This window comes from Salmo salar, chromosome ssa20, assembly GCF_905237065.1.
Source record: "Salmo salar chromosome ssa20, Ssal_v3.1, whole genome shotgun sequence".
NCBI classification, from domain to species: domain Eukaryota; kingdom Metazoa; phylum Chordata; class Actinopteri; order Salmoniformes; family Salmonidae; genus Salmo; species Salmo salar.
In genome coordinates, this window is record NC_059461.1 from 2,330,578 (window position 1) to 2,355,790 (window position 25,213).

General features: G+C 39.2%; 2 protein-coding genes across 2 annotated transcripts; both read right to left on the reverse strand.

The window, feature by feature from the left end:
* Positions 1 to 4,551: 4,551 nt before the first annotated feature.
* On the reverse strand, positions 4,552 to 8,125 carry LOC123729309 (kelch-like protein 20). The gene is made up of 3 exons (XM_045704187.1): positions 7,664 to 8,125; positions 5,813 to 5,919; positions 4,552 to 4,924 (listed from the first exon to the last, which is right to left on the reverse strand). Exons 1-3 carry the CDS (start codon positions 7,847 to 7,849, stop codon positions 4,846 to 4,848), a joined length of 372 nt encoding a protein of 123 aa, XP_045560143.1. The 5' UTR covers positions 7,850 to 8,125; the 3' UTR covers positions 4,552 to 4,845.
* Positions 8,126 to 19,181: 11,056 nt separating this feature from the next.
* LOC123729310 (kelch-like protein 20) lies at positions 19,182 to 24,966 on the reverse strand. Its single transcript, XM_045704189.1, has 3 exons — positions 24,664 to 24,966; positions 24,279 to 24,385; positions 19,182 to 19,806 (listed from the first exon to the last, which is right to left on the reverse strand). The coding sequence occupies exons 1-3, from the start codon at positions 24,847 to 24,849 to the stop codon at positions 19,728 to 19,730; spliced, it is 372 nt and encodes a 123-aa protein (XP_045560145.1). The 5' UTR covers positions 24,850 to 24,966; the 3' UTR covers positions 19,182 to 19,727.
* Between the last annotated feature and the right edge of the window lie 247 nt (positions 24,967 to 25,213).

Consider the following 25,213-nt stretch of genomic DNA (forward strand, 5'->3'; position numbering starts at 1 on the left):
GGTCGTCTCAAATAACTGAGTGGCGCAGTGGTCTAAGGCACTGCATCTCAGTGACTGAGGTGTCACTACAGACACCCTGGTTTGAATCCAGGCTGTATCACAACCGGCTGTGATTGGGAGTTCCACAGGGTGGTGCACAATTGGCCCAGCGTCGTCTGGGTTTGGCCGGTGTAGGCCGTCATTCTAAATAAGAATTTGTTCTTAATTGACTTGCCTTGTTAAATAAATAAAAACATCTATGCAAAAACAGCATGCATGATCAGAAGGATAGCTAAATATTTACCGGGAATGATTCTTAAGCAAACAACCCAAGCATTAATTGGGAGTCAGGTGAACTACTGTTCTATGGTCTGGGTAAATGCATCATCAATTGAAATTAGGAGGCTGCAGATTGCACAGAACAAAGCAGCAAGGATTGTTTTAAGGTGGAGATATGGTTCTTCTGTTGTAGTCATGCTCAATGCTATTGGTTTAGGAAATAGGCAAAATAACATTTAATAAAGAAATTGAGCAATTTATCTGGGAAAACCACAAACCTTTCAATATATCAATTCAAACAATACTTCAGAACCATTTAAATATAATACATTTCAAAGTTGAGTGAGACTTGTAGATGAAGGAATCAATCTATCATTTCAGACTGTTAGAGTATTTATCTGGTCAATATGTCAGTGTATTATGTCTGTTTGTAACAGTGTGATATATGTGAAAATGTGATCGTATTACAAATTGTATTTTAGTGTTTAAGGACTCTTGGAAGATTAGTCCAAATGAGGACTAAAAGAGATCCTAATAAAATAAAATCAATCACGGAAATTGCAGGTCGCGCGCTCCAGGCACAATGCACCAAACACAAGTCGTGCTCTCCACTTTCCTCCGGTATTTATTTAGCAAGCCTGATAGCGCATCACAGACAGAAGCAAAAACTCTCCCGTAAATGAAGCAGCCGATACAGCTAAACACTAGCGATCTGACATGCTGTATTGCATGGAAACAAGACCATTTTTCAGTCTGGTCAACTGTAGGCTACTAACAACAGCAGCTGCATTGTAAGTGAGAACTTGGTAGACTGTATATTCTTTAGGTTTGGTTTTACTTTATGTGTTCTCTCCCATGTGCTGGTAAGGGCACAGATGACAGACAGGAAGGATTCCAGTTGAGGTGGTTTAATAACGCTAAAGATGCACCGGCTCGGAGCAGCACCGCACAGTGTACACTATGTAGTATGGATGGTCTAAGGCACTTAGTGATGTGGCAACTTGCTTCAACCAACGTGTGTGTGTGTGTTATCAACAAGGACACACACTGGCATTGGCTAACACAATGAAAGCTAACTGGTGGAAAAACACAAGGATATCTGGAACTTTCACTTGACTTATCTCCAGCTGATCTTCTTCTCTGAGCTGGAGATCGCCCAGCATGCTCTGCTCCACTTCACAGGCCTATAGTTGCATAAGGCAGGACTTTTTGTCTCACCTGCCCGTATAATGCTGCGGTGCTCACTGATCCTTGTCTTAAGGCTTCTACGGGTTTTCGCTATGTAAGACAGATCACAAGGACATTTCAACATGTACATGACATTGGCGGACATGGAAGTATGCAGGCCCTTGATCTTAAATCTTTGTCATGTGTGTAAATCAGTTGCATTGGTACGTAAAGCTGCATTGAGCACATTGGCCACATTTGTAATTACCCTCCGGAACCATGTCCAAAAAAGTTTCCACTTTCCACAATCTCTCTCAAGTTTGGAGGTCTTTTGAAAACCATACGTGGTCGATATTTAAAAATGGGTTTCAATTGTGGGTCAGTATCAGTAATGTACCAGTGCTTCCTGATAATGTCCAGTAATGCCTTCCCTAATGGTGAGTATTGGGTAAAGCATGATGGCACATATTCTGCATTTCTTTCACTTTTGGTTTTAGGCTTTCCAACTGTGTTAGTCTTTCAAAACGATCATTGGCATGTTTTACCCAATAGTCTTTGTACCCCCTGGCATAGCTCCCGGTATATGTCCGTTAATTTTATGTGGGGTCAATTAAGGAAGACATCCTCTTCTGCAAACCACTGGAAACCAGGACAACAGGACAGGATATTGGACAGCTTGTGACATCAAATGGACTTTGGTGATCAAGATGTGTTGGTATCTGTACTGATGGCGCAAAAGCCATGACAGGGAGACATAGTGGAGTGGTAACGCGCGTGCAAGCAGTTGCTCCCAACGCCACTTGGGTGCACTGCAGCATCCACCCAGAGGCTCTTGCTGCCAAAGCGCCTGACAGCTTGAAAGACGTCATCATGCGCAAATTGATTTGGTCCCCCCACATCAAACGCAATCACAACACGCAGGTTGAAATATCAAAACAAACTCTGAACCAATTATATTAATTAGGGGACAAGTCGAAAAGCATTAAACATTTATGGCAATTTAGCTAGCTTGCAGTTGCTAGCTAATTTGTCCTATTTAGCTAGCTTGCTGTTGCTAGCTAATTTGTCCTGGGATATACACATTGAGTTGTTATTTTATCTGAAATGCACAAGGTCAACTACTCCAACAATTAATCTACACATAAAGCTGTCAACCGAATTGTTTCTAGTCATCTCTCCTCCTTCGAGGCTTTTCTTCTTTGGACTTTATATGGTGATTGGCATCTAACTTTCATAATAAGGTGTATTACCACAAACGACCTACTGACCTCAGTACATCTTTCAATCACCCATGTGGGTATAACCAATGAGGAGATGGCACATGGGTATATGCTTCTATAAACCAATGAGAAGATGGGAGAGGCAGGACTTGCACAAATAGAACTGACTTCTATTTTAGCGTTTAGCAATGCAGATGCTTGTTGGCAAGCAAAAGCAGTGTGGGTGCAATGATTGAATAGCATGTACTGTATGTGTCCATTTATTTTTGTGACGTAAGCGGTGTGGTCAGCATGTAAGGCATATCATTTCATAACTTTTTTAAGGTATAGGGGCAGTATTTTCATTTTCGGATGAAAAGCGTGCCCAGAGTAAACTGCCTAATACTCGGGCCCAGAGTCAAATATTTGCATATTATTAGTAGATTTGTATAGAAAACACTCTGAAGTTTCTAAAACTGTTTGAATGATGTCTGTGAGTATAACAGAACTCATATGGCAGGCAAAAACCTGAGAAAAATCCAACCAGGAAGTGGGAAATCTGGGAATTGTAGTTCTTCTTTTGAATCCCTATCGAAACTACAGTGTCTGTGGGGTCACGTTGCACTTCCTAAGGCTTCCATTGGCTGTCAACAGCCTTTAGAAACGTGTTTCATCCTTCTCCTGTTACTGGGCAGAATATAGTAGCTCAGTCAATGATTGGACTGCCTATGGACAAAGGACTTGGTGATGCGCGAGCCCGCTAGCGCGCCGTTCCTTCTTTTTCTTCTTGAATGAATACGCTATTGTCCGGTTGGAATATTATCGACATTTGAGGTTAAAAAGACCCTAAGGATTGATTGTAAACAATGTTTGACATGTTTCTACGAATGGTAATGGAACTATTTGACTTTTTGTGTCTGGATTTACGCTTGTGCATTATGCCTTTGGATAGTCATCTGAATGCACGAACAAAACAGAGGTATTTGGACATAAGTATGGAGTATTTCGAACAAAAAGAACATTTCTTGTGGAAGTAGCAGTCGGAGTGCATTCTGACGAAGATCAGCAAAGGTAAGAGAATATTTATAATACTAATTCTGAGTTTAGTTGACCCCAGAACTTGGCGGGTATCTGTATAGCTTGCTTTGATGGCGAGCTATGTACTCAGAATATTGAAAAATGTGCTTTCTCCGTAAAGCTATTTTGAAATCTGACACAGCGGTTGCATTAAAGAGAAGTATATCTATAATTCTTTCAATAACTGTTGTAAATTTTATCAACGTTTATGATGAGTATTTTTGTAAATTGATGTGCACATTCACCGGCGGTTTTGGTGGGAATACATTTTCTGCGCCAATGTAAAATGGGGTTTTTGGATATAAATATGAACTTTATCGAGCAAAACATACATGTATTGTGTAACATGAAGTCCTATGAGTGCCATCTGATGAAGATCATCAAAGGTTAGTGAATATTTTAGCTGTATTTTTGGTTTTTGTGATGCATGTCCTTGCTTGGAAAATGGCTGTTTGGGTTTTCTTGTGAAGTTTATGTCCTAACATAATCTAATTTTATGCTTTCGCCGTAAAGCCTTTTTGAAATCGGACAATGTGGTTAGATTAACGAGAAGTTTATCTTTAAAATGGTGTAAAATAGTTGATTGTTTGAGAAAATGAAATTATGAGATTTTTGTTGTTTTGTATTTTGCGCCATGCTATTTCACTGGCTGTTGAATAGTGTGTCCCGCAGGTGGGACGGTAGCGTCCCACGTAGCCCTGAGGAGTTGAAGAATCAGTGCATCATTAATTAAAATGACAATTGAACAGGTAAAGAGGTATGCTTAGATAACCTATGCATAAAAATATACTTCATTTTTTAAATTTATTTTTTACATAGAATTAGTCATAATGATTATGGCGTGAGATTGCAGGTTAAAGCTATTTTTGGTGTTTAAAAAATGCTAAATTCTCCAACCTGGACAACGCCCCCTCCATCCTCATGTACTTCGTGCCCCCTCTAAAATAATGGGTGCATGACACTCCTGGTGCATAGTTTCATTTCTTAGGAAAGACTTCTGGGTTAAATAAAAGTGAAATAAATAGCCATGCATGTTTACATACTATACGGGGGATTACAGTACTATTTCGACATGGACATACACAGTATACAAATCTATATAATAAATCCATATGCTATTGTCCAGCAACATTATAATTTCCAGTTACAGGCTGTAACTGTGTTTGGTCTTCAACATGGCAACGTGGCCTCCTGGATGTTTGGTCTTCATGCTCCCAAAGTGTCTGCAAACAGATCATGGAGAAGAACATATTATTCTCTGAAATTAATACCCAAAGAAATATTATTGGACTAAATACCTAAAAAATACATGAGAGTCTCTTTCATAAGAACTCAGCTGACAATGAGCCTAAGAAGAGATTGTGAGAGTAGACTATGCAAACACCACATTCTTACAAGACTTGTATTGTCTAACATAATGTCCTAGGAGTGTCATCTGATGAAGATTGTCAAAGGTTAGTGCATAATTTTAGCTGGTTTTCTGCTTTTGGTGACGCCTGTCTTTGCATTGACAAAACATTACACACAGCTATTTTCAATGTACTGTCCTGACATAATCTAACTTCATGCTTTCGCCGTAAAGCCTTTTTGAAATCGGACAACGTGGTTAGATTAAGGAGATGTTTATCTTTCAAAGGGTGTAAGATAGTTGTATGTTTGAGAAATTTGAATTATGACATCTAATTGTTTTCAAATTTGGCGCCCTTGATATTTCACCTGCTATTGATAGGGTGTACCAGGGGTGGGACGCTTGCGTATTTCTGGTTTTTGTGATGCCTCTCCTTGCTTGGAAAATGGCTGTGTGGTTTTTCTTGTCTAGGTGCTCTCCTAACATAATCTAATGCTATGCTTTCGCCGTAAAGCCTTGTTGAAATCGGACAATGTGGTTGGATTAACGAGAAGTTCATCTTTAAAATGGTGTAAAATAGTTGTATGTTTGAGAAATTTGAATTATGAGATTTTTGTTGTTTTGAATTTGGCGCCCTGCTATTTCACTGGCTGTTGGCAGTGTGTCCCGCCGGTGGGACGCTAGTCCACATATCCCAGACAGGTTAAAGCTTCTCTAGTGTCCGTGAGTTATTTCCTCTGAAAAATAAGAACCTAACACATACCTCCATGTATTTGACTCATGGTTGTAGACTTCTATTGTTTTCAGATTGGTGATGCCATCAGAGCCTCCCACAGCCAACAACGACCCGTTGAACACCATCAGAGACATCTGAAAGAGGTGGACAGGAGAGGAGTGACAGTGAGCTACAAGAGCTGATATGAAAGGTTGACTCTGCAAGATGATATCATAAAAACAATGGGCATCTTCCTACATGCAGACATCGACATTAAAACCTGTTAGGGCTAGGGGGCAGCATTGACACGGCTGGATAAAAACATACCCGATTTAATCTGGTTACCACTCCTACTCAGTAACTAGAATATGCATATACTTATTACATATGGATAGAAAACACCCTAAATTTTCTAAAACTGTTTGAATGGTGTCTGTGAGTATAACAGAACTCAAATGGCAGGTCAAAACCTGAGAGATTCCTTTACAGGAAGTGGCCTGTCTGACCATTTCTGGAACTTCTTTGCCATCTCTATCATTTACTAAGGATCTCTGCTCTAACGTGACACTTCCCACGTCTTCCATAGGCTCTCAGAGCCCGGGAAAAAGAGAATGTCGTCATTCCAGCCCCAGGCTGAAACACATTATCGCCTTTCTCAAGTGGCCCATCAAGAGACACTAGCTTATGCGCGTGACCCCGACCGCCCCCGCCATTGGGATTTTTTCCTCTGTTTGCCGAAAAGGAGATTCCCTGTCGGAATATTATCGCTTTTCTACGAGAAAAAAATGACGTAAAAATTGATTTTAAACAGCGGTTGACATGCTTCGACGTACGGCAATGGAATACTTAGAATTTTATTGTCAGGAATTGCGCCAAGCGCGACACTTCTTTACTATTTCGGATAGTGTCTGGAACGCATCGAACAAAACGCCGCTATTCGGATATAACGATGGATTATTTTGGACCAAACCAACATTTGTTATTGAAGTAGACGTCCTGGGTGTGCATTCTGACGAAGACAACAAAAGGTAATGACATTTTTATAATAGTAAATATGATTATGGTGAGTGCTAAACTTGCCGGGTGTCTAAATAGCGAGCCCGTGATGCCTGGGCTATGTACTTAGAATATTGCAAAATGTGCTTTCACCAAAAAGCTATTTTAAAATCGGACATATCGAGTGCATAGAGGAGGTCTGTATCTATAATTCTTAAAATAATTGTTATGCTTTTTGTGAACGTTTATCGTGAGTAATTTAGTAAAATGTTAGCGAATTCCCCGTAAGTTTGCGGGGGGTATGCTAGTTCTGAACGTCACATGCTAATGTAAAAGCTGGTTTTTGATATAAATATGAACTTGATTGAACAAAACATGCATGTATTGTATAACATAATGTCCTAGGGTTGTCATCTGATGAAGATCATCAAAGGTGAGTGCTGCATTTAGCTGTCTTCTGGGTTTTGGTGACATTATATGCTGGCTTGAAAAATGGGTGTCTGATTATTTCTGGCTTGGTACTCTGCTGACATAATCTAATGTTTTGCTTTCGTTGTAAAGCCTTTTTGAAATCGGACAGTGTGGTTAGATTAACGAGAGTCTTATCTTTAAATGGCTGTAAAATAGTCATATGTTTGAGAAATTGAAGTAATAGGATTTTGAAGATTTTGAAAATCGCGCCACAGGCTGGCAGTGGCTGTTACGTAGGTGGGACGAATTCTTCCCGCCGGTCCCATAGAGGTTAACAGTAACCATATCTGACAAGAGTTGCATTACTTGCTCTTTGAAAGGCTGTGTGCTATCAGCCAATTATGTCAGTCTCTGGATATTTGGTTGATGTTGATGTGGGAAGTGATCTGACCAATAGGGTGGCCAGAAAGGGTGTGGTGATCAATCACTTGCGTTGTTTCTCTTGCATCTCATGCGTTTGACGGGGGTCCAACTCAGAGCGTCTGGATCAAACTTCTCTGCAGCGCTGAGCTCCAGGTTGAGTTCATCTCTTCCTCCGGCCACGAAGAGACGTCCCAGGTACACACAGCAGCCCGCGTTCTCTCTAGGGGTCAGCATAGGGGTACACGCATACCACATCCCATCCAAGGGATTGAAACGCTCCACTGGGATCACAGTACACAGAAAGGTCACACACAGACTCAGGTCACACACAGATACAAATAACCAAATACACAGACAGGCTGTGAAACAAACATACTGTAGAAATACATAAAATACTCACATCACGAAACAGACACAGACTACGGAACAGAAGATCCACGAAACAGACACAGACTACGGAACAGAAGATCCACGAAACAACCACAGACTACGGAACAGAAGATCCACGAAACAGACACAGACTACGGAACAGAAGATCCACGAAACAGACACAGACTACGGAACAGGCCTTGAAACGGACACAGACTACGGAACAGAAGATCCACGAAACAGACACAGACTACGGGACAGGCCTTGAAACGGACACATGCTACGGAACAGAAGGTACACGTAACAGACACAGACTATGGAACAGAAGATCCACGAAACAGATAGACCACGAAACAGATCACGATTCAGACTACGTAAAAGACACAGGGTAGACACAGGGTCATGGATGAGGTAATTAGGGGGGGAAATACAGAGAAGGCACCAATCATATTGTCACAACAACACAATTATATTATTGTGGTTTTCTACACCTGATTCTGGGTAGTCGGCTAACTCTTACTGATATATAATTGGCATATATATTACTCTTACAGAATTTCCACGTGGGCGAGGATATTGGAAATTTAATCAAAATCTACTTGATGATAACTTGTTTATAACTAGGACAGAAGAATTTATAACTTACATTTTCCGACATAACATAGGTACAGCAGATCCCCTTATTGTATGGGACACTTTTAAATGTGCCTTTAGAGGCCATGCAATTCAGTACTCATCTATAAAACAAAAGCAATATAGATCAAAAGAGTCCATATTAACAAAGGAATTTGAAGGACTAAGAGTACAGATAGACAGCAATAAAACTGTACTATTGAGGCACAGAATAAGTTAGAGGAAAAACAAAAAGAAATGGAGGAACTTCATTCAAGAAAGATCCAGTGTAATATATTTTAAAAATAAAGTGAACTGGATGGAATATGGGGAAAAAATGCACCAAAGTCTTTTTCAATCTTCAACATAGAAATGCTATCAAAACAAATGTATTAAAACTTGTTACAAATGATGGTGTCACGCATGATTCACCGAATGATATTTTGAAAGAGGAAGTAAATTAAGAATATGTTTTCGTTTTAGTCTCCTCCACTAACCGAAGCTAATTGTATGGATTTTTTTCCTATTAATACTGTAAAATGAACATCTGTACAGAAAGACTCATGTGAAGGCCAAATTACAGAGGAGGAACTTCTTGATGCAATTAAAGCCTTTAAGGCTGGGAAAACTCCAGGGCTGGATGGCATATCAGTGGAAGTATACCAAAACATTTTTGATATAAGGATCCTCTGACTATTAGCATGTTTTAACTACTCCTATTTAAACGGTAGATTATCGGACACGCAACAAGAAGGTCTGATTTCATTATTACTGATACTGGATCCAAGTGGTATATATATATATAAAAAGATCCAGTCCATTTAAAAAATTGGAGGCCTCTTACACTTCAGTGTTGTGATGCAAAAATTCTAGCTAAATTCTTGGCACATAGAATTAAAAAGGTATTGTCAAATATTATTCATCCTAATCAGACAGGTTTTTTATTTGGACGATACATTGAAGATAATATAAGACAAGTACTGGAAACAATAGAATACTATGAAGTATCGGGTACACCAGCCTTGGTTTATAAATTTGATTTTGAAATTAATTTTTATAAAGTACTCGACTGCAGTTTATATATAAATGCCTAGAATATTTCAATTTTGGAGAATCTCTTATAAAATGGGTTAAAGTTATGCATAGTAACCCTAGGTCTAGAATAGTAAATAATGGCTTCATCTCAGAAAGTTTTAAACTGTCAAGAGGAGTAAAACAAAATGTCGAAATGTTAGATGTTAAAATTAGATCCAACAATTATATTATGGGATTAGAAATCCATGGCTTAAAAACAACGGTGTCATTGTACGCTGATGATTCATGTTTTCTTTTAAAATCACAATTACAATCCCTCCACAGGCTCATAGAGGCTCTAGATACTTTTGCTAACCTCTCTGGATTAAAACCAAATTATGATAAGTGTACTACCTATTACATATCGGATCACTAAAAATGCAACTTTTACATTACCGTGTAGTTTACCAATAAAATAGTCTGACGGGGATGTGGACATACTCTGTACACACATCCCAAAAGAAAGACATGATCGCACTCCAATACATTTTTATAGAAAGTTAGCAAAAATAGATACGATCTTGCTACTATGGAAAGGAAAATACTATTTCTATTTGTGGAAAAATCACCCTGATTAACTCTTTAGTCATATGACAGTTTATCTATTTGCTTATGGTTTTGCCTACACCTAGTGACCTGCTTTTTAAATTATATGAACAAAAATCTTTCAATTTTATTGAGAATGGCAAGCCAGACAAAATTAAAAGGGTGTATATATATATAATGAATATGAATTTGGAGGGCAGAAATGATTAAATATTAAAGCATTAGAGATCTCACTAAAGGCATCAGTCATACAAAAGCTATACTTAAATCCAAAATGGTTCTCTAGTAAATTGGTAGGAATGTCTCACCCCATGTTCAAGAATGGCCTTTTTCCCTTATTTCAGATTACAACCACTCACTTTCGGTTGTTTGAAAACAAAATAATCTCCAATATATCATTATTTTTAAAACAAGCCTTAGAAAGTTGGTTGCAATTTCAGTTTTATCCACCTGAAAAGACAGAACAAATAATACAACAAATATCGTGGTTAAACTAAAATGTACTAATTGATCAACAACAAAAAAATATCAAAGGTATCATTTTTGAAAATGATATCATAAATAGGACTGGTGGAGTTATGTCATGCATGCAGCTAACACAGACATATGGAAATGTCTGCTTTACCCAAAATTACAACAAACTAATTGCAGCATTACCACAAAAATGGAAGAGGCAAGTAGAAGGGGGAAAAAGTAAGGAACTTGTCTGCCGGCCTTGCATTAAAGACCATAAATGGTTAAAGAAAATGGTGATAAATAAAAACATTCCAATTTCATTTAAGAACCAAAAATGTAAAATTAAATTATTATTATAATTAAATTATTATACAAAATTATTGCAACCAATAGAATTATATATATATATATATAAATATAATCGGGATTACAATCTTCCCAACTCTGCAGATTTTGCTGGGATGAGGCACAGTCATTAGATCATTTATTGGTACTGTCCATATGTAGCTCATTTTTGGTCACATGTCCAGGAATGGCTGAAGAGTTGCAACATTTACCTGGAACTAACGCTGCAGATAGCAATACTGGGTGATTTGAAAAGTCATAGTCAATCAATGAATAATATAATAATTATTTTAGCAAAAAAATGTATCTTTAATTTACAATCTGTAGAAGCTATGAGAATTGAAAGGTTCAGTACTTTTATGAAGCATCACAGCACTGTTGAAAAATATATGGCAAATAGAAACCCAAAATGGATGGTGTTAAGAGATAGATGAGGGGTTGAATAGAGCTGAAGGGTGGGACTAATAACAACAAGATAACCAATCTATAACATACGGGGTCTGTAAAATGTATATATGTCAGAAATGTTGTGAAATATCACAGTTACAAATAGAAATTAAACTGGATGGCCATCAGAAATAGAGGATGGACTAAAAACAAACAAAATATAACTATTGTACAATAGATTGTATCTGTAAAATGTGTATAATATGTATAAACTGAAGGTGGAAGCCTAAGTGTTATTGTTTATTAGTTTACTCCAATTGTGGGAGGGGTGGTAGGGTTTGCGGCTAATAATAAAGGAATATTCTAAAACAAGTATGTATATATGTATGAATGTTTATGTATACATATATACAATTGAAGTCGAATGATGACATCCACTTAGGTTGGAGTCAATAAAACTTGTTTTTCAACCACTCCACAAATTTCTTGTTAACAAACTATAGTCTTGGCAAGTTGGTTAGGACATCTACTTTGTGCATGACACAAGTAATTTTTCCAACAATTGTTGACAGACATATTATTTCACTTATAATTCACTGTATCACAATTCCAGTGGGTCAGAAGTTTACATACACAAAGTTGACTGTGCTTTTAAACTGCTTGGAATATTCCAGAAAATGATGTCATGGCTTTAGAAGCTTCTGATAATTGACATAATTTGAGTCAATTGGAGATGTACCTGTGGATGTATTTCAAGGCCTACCTTCAAACTCAGTGCCTCTTTGCTTGACGTCATGGGAAAATCAAAATAAATCAGCCAAGACCTCCAAAAATTGTAGACCTCCACAAGTCTGGTTCATCTTTGGGAGCAATTTCCAAACACCTGAAGTTACCATGTTCATTTGTACAAACAACAGTATGCAAGTATAAACACCATGGGATCACGCAGCTGTCATACCTCTCAGGAAGGAGATTCTGTCTCCTAGAGATGAACGTACTTTAGTGCGAAAAGTGCAAATCAATCCCAGAACAACAGCAAAGGACCTTCTGAAGATTCTGGAGGAAACAGGTACAAAAGTATCTATATCGACATAAGCTGAAAGGCTGCTGAAAGGCTGCATAATGACCATCGTTATGTTTGGAGGAGAAAGGGGAGGCTTGCAAGCCGAGGAACACCATCCCAACCGTGAAGCACGGGGTGGCAGCATCATGTTATGGAGGGGCTTTTCTGCAGGATGGACTGGTTCACTTCACAAAATAGATGGTATCATGAGGAAGAACAATTATGTGGATATATTGAAGCAACATCTCAAGACATCAGTCAGGAAGTTAAAGCTTGGTCACAAATGGGTCTTCCAAATGGACAATGACATCAAGCATACTTCCAAGTTGTGGCAAAATGGCTTAAGGACAACAAAGTCAAGATATTGGAATGGCCATCACAAAGCCCTGACCTCAAACCTACAGAAAATTGGTGGGCAGATCTGAAAAAGCGTGTGCGAGCAAGGAGGCCTACAAACCTGACTCAGTTCCACCAGCTCTGTCAGGAGGAATGGGCCAACATTCACCCAACTTATTGTGGGAAGCTTGTGGAAGGCTACCCAAAACGTTTGACCCAAGTTAAACAATTTAAAGGCAATGTTACCCAATACTAATTGAGTGTATGTAAACATCTGACCCACTGGGAATATGATGAAAGAAATAAAAGCTGAAATAAATCATTCTCTCTACTATTATTCTGACATTTCACATTCTTAAAATAAAGCGGTGATCCTAACTGACCTAAGACAGGGAATTTTTACTTGGATTAAATATCAGGAATTGTGAAAAACTGAGTTTAAATGTATTTGGTTAAGGTGTATGTAAACTTCTGACTTCAACTGTATATGGGTATGTATGTATGTGTGTGGATATATATATATATTTACTCCCAAAATATATGGGGGATTGGAAATGATGCAGACAATTACATTGATGGAAGCAACAATTTTTCCGCAGTATTAAAGCTGATCCACCCCTTTAAAAAAATTAAAAAATATTCTCACTGAAATAGAATTACAAACAGGTTTTTGGTTTATTGCTGGTTACTGTAACCTATGCTGTTAGATTTCTGTTTTGTTTCTAGCAAAACCCAAGTTCTGACCATTTTCCTGACTTTCTCTTCTCAAAGACTGAAATACGCACTGACAACTGGCTGCACATCATAACCCTCCCGAGTTTAGCTATGGTGGCCCAAGCCAAGTATGTGCTTGAGTGTGAGTGTGTTTGCGAGTGTGCGTGCGTGCGTGCGGGCGTGTGTGTGTGCGTAAGTGTTGGTACCAGACAAAAGTTCACACCATTGTTATGCTTGACCAAAACTGCAACATTTTAAAGAATTGTTTAAAAGTCTATGAATTCCTCTGGAGGGCAAACGATACAAAGAACCCTCAAAATGGAGAGGGTTTATACTTTTTTCTGGGCCCTCCCTGCAAGATGTCCAGAGATCAGAAGATTCCTGTGTTGTTTCTAGCAAAACCCAGAATGTCAGGGGTTTACGAATGCTGAAAAGGTTATGAGAATTTTCCTGACTTTCTCTTCTCACAGACTGAAATATGCACTGACAACTGGCTGCACATCATAACCCTCCTGAGTTTAGTTATGGTGGCCCAAGCCAAGTATGTGCTTGAGTGTGTGTGTGTTTGTGTGTGTGCTGTGATCGTGTTTATTGAGTATGTGTGTGTGTGTGTGTGTGTGTGTGTGTGTGTGTGTGTGTGTGTGTGTGTGTGTGTGTGTGTGTGTGTGTGTGTGTGTGTGTGTGTGTGTGTGTGTTTGGTACCAGACAGAAGGTCACATCATTGATATGCTTGACCAAAACTGCAACATTGGAAGAATTGTAGAGGGTTTATACTTTTTTCTGACCACATGACCTAACCAGGGTCAAATTATGGGCCCTGGGTCCAGAGATCAGAATTCCATAGAGCGCTGCAGCACAGACACAGATCAATTATAGATTCTGTACTAATGTGGTACAGGGCAGCAGGAAAATGTGTGGTGGGGTGGCATGTGCCACAGCACTTTTAAATCACTTTTGATTTGGGTAAAAAAAATATATTGATGTAAAGCGTTAAAAAGAGGAACAAAGTGTTGATTTGCCTCATGATGTGTCCACTGGTGCAGAATTTCTCTGTCCACATCAGAATGCCACTGCAGGCTCTTGGTGTGTCTTAACCAATCAGATTCAGAAACCAAACTACTAGGGGTGCAGCTAGACAACTGCTTATCATGGTCGTCTCAAATAACTGAGTGGCGCAGTGGTCTAAGGCACTGCATCTCAGTGACTGAGGTGTCACTACAGACACCCTGGTTTGAATCCAGGCTGTATCACAACCGGCTGTGATTGGGAGTTCCACAGGGTGGTGCACAATTGGCCCAGCGTCGTCTGGGTTTGGCCGGTGTAGGCCGTCATTCTAAATAAGAATTTGTTCTTAATTGACTTGCCTTGTTAAATAAATAAAAACATCTATGCAAAAACAGCATGCATGATCAGAAGGATAGCTAAATATTTACCGGGAATGATTCTTAAGCAAACAACCCAAGCATTAATTGGGAGTCAGGTGAACTACTGTTCTATGGTCTGGGTAAATGCATCATCAATTGAAATTAGGAGGCTGCAGATTGCACAGAACAAAGCAGCAAGGATTGTTTTAAGGTGGAGATATGGTTCTTCTGTTGTAGTCATGCTCAATGCTATTGGTTTAGGAAATAGGCAAAATAACATTTAATAAAGAAATTGAGCAATTTATCTGGGAAAACCACAAACCTTTCAATATATCAATTCAAACAATACTTCAGAACCATTTAAATATAATACATTTCAAAGTTGAGTGAGACTTGTAGATGAAGGAATCAATCTATCATTTCAGACTGTTAGAGTATTTATCTGGTCAATATGTCAGTGTATTATGTCTGTTTGTAACAGTGTGATATATGTGAAAATGTGATCGTATTACAAATTGTATTTTAGTGTTTAAGGACTCTTGGAAGATTAGTCCAAATGAGGACTAAAAGAGATCCTAATAAAATAAAATCAATCACGGAAATTGCAGGTCGCGCGCTCCAGGCACAATGCACCAAACACAAGTCGTGCTCTCCACTTTCCTCCGGTATTTATTTAGCAAGCCTGATAGCGCATCACAGACAGAAGCAAAAACTCTCCCGTAAATGAAGCAGCCGATACAGCTAAACACTAGCGATCTGACATGCTGTATTGCATGGAAACAAGACCATTTTTCAGTCTGGTCAACTGTAGGCTACTAACAACAGCAGCTGCATTGTAAGTGAGAACTTGGTAGACTGTATATTCTTTAGGTTTGGTTTTACTTTATGTGTTCTCTCCCATGTGCTGGTAAGGGCACAGATGACAGACAGGAAGGATTCCAGTTGAGGTGGTTTAATAACGCTAAAGATGCACCGGCTCGGAGCAGCACCGCACAGTGTACACTATGTTGTATGGATGGTCTAAGGCACTTAGTGATGTGGCAACTTGCTTCAACCAACGTGTGTGTGTGTGTTATCAACAAGGACACACACTGGCATTGGCTAACACAATGAAAGCTAACTGGTGGAAAAACACAAGGATATCTGGAACTTTCTTTCACTTGACTTATCTCCAGCTGATCTTCTTCTCTGAGCTGGAGATCGCCCAGCATGCTCTGCTCCACTTCACAGGCCTATAGTTGCATAAGGCAGGACTTTTTGTCTCACCTGCCCGTATAATGCTGCGGTGCTCACTGATCCTTGTCTTAAGGCTTCTACGGGTTTTCGCTATGTAAGACAGATCACAAGGACATTTCAACATGTACATGACATTGGCGGACATGGAAGTATGCAGGCCCTTGATCTTAAATCTTTGTCATGCGTGTAAATCAGTTGCATTGGTACGTAAAGCTGCATTGAGCACATTGGCCACATTTGTAATTACCCTCCGGAACCATGTCCAAAAAAGTTTCCACTTTCCACAATCTCTCTCAAGTTTGGAGGTCTTTTGAAAACCATACGTGGTCGATATTTAAAAATGGGTTTCAATTGTGGGTCAGTATCAGTAATGTACCAGTGCTTCCTGATAATGTCCAGTAATGCCTTCCCTAATGGTGAGTATTGGTTAAAGCATGATGGCACATATTCTGCATTTCTTTCACTTTTGGTTTTAGGCTTTCCAACTGTGTTAGTCTTTCAAAACGATCATTGGCATGTTTTACCCAATAGTCTTTGTACCCCCTGGCATAGCTCCCGGTATATGTCCGTTAATTTTATGTGGGGTCAATTAAGGAAGACATCCTCTTCTGCAAACCACTGGAAACCAGGACAACAGGACAGGATATTGGACAGCTTGTGACATCAAATGGACTTTGGTGATCAAGATGTGTTGGTATCTGTACTGATGGCGCAAAAGCCATGACAGGGAGACATAGTGGAGTGGTAACGCCGCGTGCAAGCAGTTGCTCCCAACGCCACTTGGGTGCACTGCAGCATCCACCCAGAGGCTCTTGCTGCCAAAGCGCCTGACAGCTTGAAAGACGTCATCATGCGCAAATTGATTTGGTCCCCCACATCAAACGCAATCACAACACGCAGGTTGAAATATCAAAACAAACTCTGAACCAATTATATTAATTAGGGGACAGGTCGAAAAGCATTAAACATTTATGGCAATTTAGCTAGCTTGCAGTTGCTAGCTAATTTGTCCTATTTAGCTAGCTTGCTGTTGCTAGCTAATTTGTCCTGGGATATACACATTGAGTTGTTATTTTATCTGAAATGCACAAGGTCAACTACTCCAACAATTAATCTACACATAAAGCTGTCAACCGAATTGTTTCTAGTCATCTCTCCTCCTTCGAGGCTTTTCTTCTTTGGACTTTATATGGTGATTGGCATCTAACTTTCATAATAAGGTGTATTACCACAAACGACCTACTGACCTCAGTACATCTTTCAATCACCCATGTGGGTATAACCAATGAGGAGATGGCACATGGGTATATGCTTCTATAAACCAATGAGAAGATGGGAGAGGCAGGACTTGCACAAATAGAACTGACTTCTATTTTAGCGTTTAGCAATGCAGATGCTTGTTGGCAAGCAAAAGCAGTGTGGGTGCAATGATTGAATAGCATGTACTGTATGTGTCCATTTATTTTTGTGACGTAAGCGGTGTGGTCAGCATGTAAGGCATATCATTTCATAACTTTTTAAGGTATAGGGGGCAGTATTTTCATTTTCGGATGAAAAGCGTGCCCAGAGTAAACTGCCTAATACTCGGGCCCAGAGTCAAATATTTGCATATTATTAGTAGATTTGTATAGAAAACACTCTGAAGTTTCTAAAACTGTTTGAATGATGTCTGTGAGTATAACAGAACTCATATGGCAGGCAAAAACCTGAGAAAAATCCAACCAGGAAGTGGGAAATCTGGGAATTGTAGTTCTTCTTTTGAATCCCTATCGAAACTACAGTGTCTGTGGGGTCACGTTGCACTTCCTAAGGCTTCCATTGGCTGTCAACAGCCTTTAGAAACGTGTTTCATCCTTCTCCTGTTACTGGGCAGAATATAGTAGCTCAGTCAATGATTGGACTGCCTATGGACAAAGGACTTGGTGATGCGCGAGCCCGCTAGCGCGCCGTTCCTTCTTTTTCTTCTTGAATGAATACGCTATTGTCCGGTTGGAATATTATCGACATTTGAGGTTAAAAAGACCCTAAGGATTGATTGTAAACAATGTTTGACATGTTTCTACGAATGGTAATGGAACTATTTGACTTTTTGTGTCTGGATTTACGGGAGCATTGTTTTACACGTTATTTCGTTTGAAACTATGGAATTTTATTTAAAATGTTAATTGATCCCTGAAGTTCTTAAATACTTCCCTACACATATAGAATATTTTATTAATACGCTACTAGCTAGTGTCGCTGACGACGTTCAAGCTCTACGATGAGAACCGCGTTGTTACTTTTTAGTCTAGACTGTCGATCATATATCTCAGATGGAAATGATAACTATGCGTTATGCCTTTGGATAGTCATCTGAATGCACGAACAAAACAGAGGTATTTGGACATAAGTATGGAGTATTTCGAACAAAAAGAACATTTCTTGTGGAAGTAGCAGTCCTTGGAGTGCATTCTGACGAAGATCAGCAAAGGTAAGAGAATATTTATAATACTAATTCTGAGTTTAGTTGACCCCAGAACTTGGCGGGTATCTGTATAGCTTGCTTTGATGGCGAGCTATGTACTCAGAATATTGAAAAATGTGCTTTCTCCGTAAAGCTATTTTGAAATCTGACACAGCGGTTGCATTAAAGAGAAGTATATCTATAATTCTTTCAATAACTGTTGTAAATTTTATCAACGTTTATGATGAGTATTTTTGTAAATTGATGTGCACATTCACCGGCGGTTTTGGTGGGAATACATTTTCTGAACATCACGCGCCAATGTAAAATGTGGTTTTTGGATATAAATATGAACTTTATCGAGCAAAACATACATGTATTGTGTAACATGAAGTCCTATGAGTGCCATCTGATGAAGATCATCAAAGGTTAGTGAATATTTTAGCTGTATTTTTGTTTTTTGTGATGCATGTCCTTGCTTGGAAAATGGCTGTTTGGGTTTTCTTGTGAAGTTTATGTCCTAACATAATCTAATTTTATGCTTTCGCCGTAAAGCCTTTTTGAAATCGGACAATGTGGTTAGATTAACGAGAAGTTTATCTTTAAAATGGTGTAAAATAGTTGATTGTTTGAGAAAATGAAATTATGAGATTTTTGTTGTTTTGTATTTTGCGCCATGCTATTTCACTGGCTGTTGAATAGTGTGTCCCGCAGGTGGGACGGTAGCGTCCCACGTAGCCCTGAGGAGTTGAAGAATCAGTGCATCATTAATTAAAATGACAATTGAACAGGTAAAGAGGTATGCTTAGATAACCTATGCATAAAAATATACTTCATTTTTTTAAATTTATTTTTTTACATAGAATTAGTCATAATGATTATGGCGCGAGATTGCAGGTTAAAGCTATTTTTGGTGTTTAAAAAATGCTAAATTCTCCAACCTGGACAACGCCCCCTCCATCCTCATGTACTTCGTGCCCCCTCTAAAATAATGGGTGCATGACACTCCTGGTGCATAGTTTCGTTTCTTAGGAAAGACTTCTGGGTAAAATAAAAGTGAAATAAATAGCCATGCATGTTTACATACTATACGGGGGATTACAGTACTATTTCGACATGGACATACACAGTATACAAATCTATATAATAAATCCATATGCTATTGTCCAGCAACATTATAATTTCCAGTTACAGGCTGTAACTGTGTTTGGTCTTCAACATGGCAACGTGGCCTCCTGGATGTTTGGTCTTCATGCTCCCAAAGTGTCTGCAAACAGATCATGGAGAAGAACATATTATTCTCTGAAATTAATACCCAAAGAAATATTATTGGACTAAATACCTAAAAAATACATGAGAGTCTCTTTCATAAGAACTCAGCTGACAATGAGCCTAAGAAGAGATTGTGAGAGTAGACTATGCAAACACCACATTCTTACAAGGCAGTTCCAGTGCACAACTACAATATGCACTGTGGTTACAGTCTTTATGTTGTACATTTTTTCAAAGTAAAGCATCAACTTTTGATCATATTGGTTGTGCCCAACCCATTCCACATATCTCCATCCCACATCTAATGTTACATATGTTGGATTCGACATTTTGAACATTGAGATATTAAAAAAAGACAGATGGTTTTGGAATGTTTTGGGTGGATGGGAGGAGAGTAACGTGTTGATATAGGGGAGACAGATTGACATCTGTGGATTAGGTGAAGGAGGGGTTGAGGTCAGATCCCCTGAAGGGAGTAATAAGGGTTTAGTATCCTGTTACACTTTTCCTGTAGAACCATAAGATGTAAGGATTGGAGAGAAGGAGGAGTGTCTTAACCTGTTAGGGCTAGGGGGCAGTATTGACACGGCCGGATAAAAAACGTACCCGATTTAATCTGGTTACTGCTCCTGCCCAGTAACTAGAATATGCATATAATTATTGGCTTTGGATAGAAAACACCCTCAAGTTTCTAAAACTGTTTGAATGGTGTCTGAGTGTAACAGAACTCAAATGGCAGGCCAAAACCTGAGAAGATTCCATGCAGGAAGTGGCCTGTCTGACAAGTTGTGTTTCATCTTGGCTCTTTTTATTGAAGACTGAGGATCTTTGCTCTAACGTGACACTTCCTACGGCTCCCATAGGCTCTCAGAGCCCGGGAAAAAGCTGAACGATATCGAGGCAGCCTCTGGCTGAAACACATTATCGCTTTTGGCAAGTGGCCGATCAGAGGACTATGGGCTTAGGCGCGTGCCCGAGTCGACCCCATGCTTTATTTTCTTTCGTCTGTTTACCTAAACGCAGATTCCCGGTCGGAATATTATCGCTTTTTTATGAGAAAAATGGCATAAAAATTGATTTTAAACAGCGGTTGACATGCTTCGAAGTACGGTAATGGAATATTTAGAATTTGTTTGTCACGAATTGCGCCATGCTCGTCACCCTTATTTACCCTTTCGGATAGTGTCTTGAACGCACGAACAAAACGCCGCTGTTTGGATATAACTATGGATTATTTTGAACCAAACCAACATTTGTTATTGAAGTAGAAGACAGCAAAGGTAATAACATTTTTCTTATAGTAAATCTGACTTTGGTGAGTGCTAAACTTGCTGAGTGTCTAAATAGCTAGCCCTGTGATGCCGGGCTATCTACTGAGAATATTGCAAAATGTGCTTTCACCGAAAAGCTATTTTAAAATCGGACATATCGAGTGCATAGAGGAGTTCTGTATCTATAATTCTTAAAATGATTGTTATGCTTTTTGTGAACGTTTATCGTGAGTAATTTAGTAAATTCACCGGCAGTGTTCGGTGGGAATGCTAGTCACATGCTAGTCACATGCTAATGTAAAAAGCTGGTTTTTGATATAAATATGAACTTGATTGAACAAAACATGCATGTATTGTATAACATAATGTCCTAGGGTTGTCATCTGATGAAGATCATCAAAGGTTAGTGCTGCATTTAGCTGTGGTTTGGGTTTATGTGACATTATATGCTAGCTTGAAAAATGGGTGTCTGATTATTTCTGGCTGGGTACTCTGCTGACATAATCTAATGTTTTGCTTTCGTTGTAAAGCCTTTTTGAAATCGGACAGTGTGGTTAGATTAACGAGAGTCTTGTCTTTAAAATGGTGTAAAATAGTCATATGTTTGAAAAATGGAAGTTTTTGCATTTTTGAGGTTTTTGAATAACGCGCCACGGGATTACACTGGCTGTTACGTAGGTGGGACGATTTGGTGCCACCTACCCTAGAGAGGTTAAGTGGGATATATATCTGTGATGGAAGAAATGTTGGGTTTTCTGAATTACAGCTGTACAGAACCTTTGGGAAGAATTCAACTTGGTTAACTTCTCTAGGGTAGGGGGCAGTATTTTGACGTCCGCATGAAAGGCATGCCCATAGTAAACTGCCTGCTACTCAGGCTCAGAAGGTAGGATATGCATATTATTAGTAGATCTGGATAGAAAACACTCTGAAGTTTCTAAAACTGTTTGAATGATGTCTGTGAGTATAACAGAACTCATATGGCAGCCAAAAACCTGAAAAACATCCAACCAGGAAGTGTGGAAATCAGGTTTGTAGTTTTTCAAGTGATTGCCTATACAGTGTACAGTGACTTAGGCTTCATTTTGCACTTCCTAAGGCTTCCACTAGACGTCAACAGTCTTTAGAACGTTGTTTCATGCTTCTACTGTGAATAGGGAGAGAATAAGAGCTCTTGGAAGTAGATGAGTGAGAAAATGACATGAGCTCAGTGGCGCGCCGTCGCGTGAGAGTTAGCTGTGTTCCTTTTCTTTTTTGAAGACAAAGGTCTTGTCCGGTTGGAATATTATGGAAGATTTATGACAAAAACATCCTAAAGATTGATTCTATACATCGTTTGACATGTTTCTACGAACTGTAATATAACTTTTTTGACTTTTTGTCTGAACTTAAAACCTGTTGGGGCTAGGGGGCAGTATTGAGAAATTTGAAAAAAATATGTGCCCATTTTTAACTGCCTCCTACACCAACTCAGAAGCTAGGATATGCATATTATTAACAGATTTGGATCGAAAACACTCTGAATTTTCTAAAACTGTTTGAATGGTGTCTGTAAGTATAACAGAACTCATATGGCAGTCAAAACCCTGAGACAAATTCTGACAGGATGTGGATATTTGATGTATTGAATTACTTTTAAACCTATGCCATTGAAACACACAGGGACTTATTAATCACTGAGCACTTCCTACGCCATCCACTAGATGTCACCAGTCTTTACAAAGTGGTTTGAGTCTTCTACTGTGAAAACTGACCGAACAAGAGACTTGGAACGTTGGTCATAAGCGGATGGCCTATACTGCTCTGGCGCGCGAGTGCATGTTTGGGTACTCTCGTTCCAATACGTTTTAAAAGAGAATGCAATCGTCCGCCTTGAATATTATTGAAGTTCTGATTGAAAAAGGCCCTAATGATTTATGCTATACAACGTTTGACATGTTTGAATGAACGTAAATATTTTTTTTTCCCTCTTTGGTGAAGACAAGTCCGGCGGGCGTCGTTCATGTTTTTGAGTAGCCTAGAGCGCTAACAACACAGAGCTTTTTGGACATAAATTATGAGCTTTTTTGAACAAAACTACATTTGTTATGGACCTGGGATGCCTGGAAGTGCCTTCTGATGAAGATAATCAAAGGTAAGGGAATATTTACATAGTATTTTTGATTTTAGATCTCTCCAACATGGCGCCTAGTCTGTATCGCCAAGCCTATTTTTCTGAGTGCTATACTCAGATTATTGCAAAGTGTGATTTCCCAGTAAAGTTATTTTTAAATCTGGCAATGCGGTTGCGTTCACGAGATGTTAATCTTTAATTCTTTGAAGGACAATATAATATTTTACCAATGTTTTCGAATAGTAATTATTTAATTTGTTGTGCTGATTGACTGACGGTAATGGAGGGAAAATATTTTCTCAACATCAACGCCATTGTAAAACGCTGTTTTTGGATATAAATATGAACTTGATAGAACAAAAAAATGCATGTATTGTCTAACATAATGTCCTAGGAGTGTCATCTGATGAAGATTGTCAAAGGTTAGTGCATAATTTTAGCTGGTTTTCTGCTTTTGGTGACGCCTGTCTTTGCATTGACAAAACATTACACACAGCTATTTTCAATGTACTGTCCTAACATAATTAATCTAACTTTATGCTTTCGCCGTAAAGCCTTTTTGAAATCGGACAACGTGGTTAGATTAAGGAGATGTTTATCTTTCAAAGGGTGTAAGATAGTTGTATGTTTGAGAAATTTGAATTATGACATCTAATTGTTTTCAAATTTGGCGCCCTTGATATTTCACCTGCTATTGATAGGGTGTACCAGGGGTGGGACGCTTGCGTATTTCTGGTTTTTGTGATGCCTCTCCTTGCTTGGAAAATGGCTGTGTGGTTTTTCTTGTCTAGGTGCTGTCCTAACATAATCTAATGCTATGCTTTCGCCGTAAAGCCTTGTTGAAATCGGACAATGTGGTTGGATTAACGAGAAGTTCATCTTTAAAATGGTGTAAAATAGTTGTATGTTTGAGAAATTTGAATTATGAGATTTTTGTTGTTTTGAATTTGGCGCCTTGCTATTTCACTGGCTGTTGGCAGTGTGTCCCGCCGGTGGGACGCTAGTCCACATATCCCAGACAGGTTAAAGCTTCTCTAGTGTCCGTGAGTTATTTCCTCTGAAAAATAAGAACCTAACACATACCTCCATGTATTTGACTCATGGTTGTAGACTTCTATTGTTTTCAGATTGGTGATGCCATCAGAGCCTCCCACAGCCAACAACGACCCGTTGAACACCATCAGAGACATCTGAAAGAGGTGGACAGGAGAGGAGTGACAGTGAGCTACAAGAGCTGATATGAAAGGTTGCTCCGCAAGATGATATCATAAAAACAATGGGCATCTTCCTACATGCAGACATCGACATTAACAGTAACCATATCTGACAAGAGTTGCATTACTTGCTCTTTGAAAGGCTGTGTGCTATCAGCCAATTATGTCAGTCTCTGGATATTTGGTTGATGTTGATGTGGGAAGTGATCTGACCAATAGGGTGGCCAGAAAGGGTGTGGTGATCAATCACTTGCGTTGTTTCTCTTGCATCTCATGCGTTTGACGGGGGTCCAACTCAGAGCGTCTGGATCAAACTTCTCTGCAGCGCTGAGCTCCAGGTTGAGTTCATCTCTTCCTCCGGCCACGAAGAGACGTCCCAGGTACACACAGCAGCCCGCGTTCTCTCTAGGGGTCAGCATAGGGGTACACGCATACCACATCCCATCCAAGGGATTGAAACGCTCCACTGGGATCACAGTACACAGAAAGGTCACACACAGACTCAGGTCACACACAGATACAAATAACCAAATACACAGACAGGCTGTGAAACAAACATAATGTAGAAATACATAAAATACTCACATCACGAAACAGACACAGACTACGGAACAGAAGATCCACGAAACAACCACAGACTACGGAACAGAAGATCCACGAAACAGACACAGACTACGGAACAGAAGATCCACGAAACAGACACAGACTACGGAACAGAAGATCCACGAAACAGACACAGACTACGGAACAGAAGATCCACGAAACAGACACAGACTACGGGACAGGCCTTGAAACGGACACATG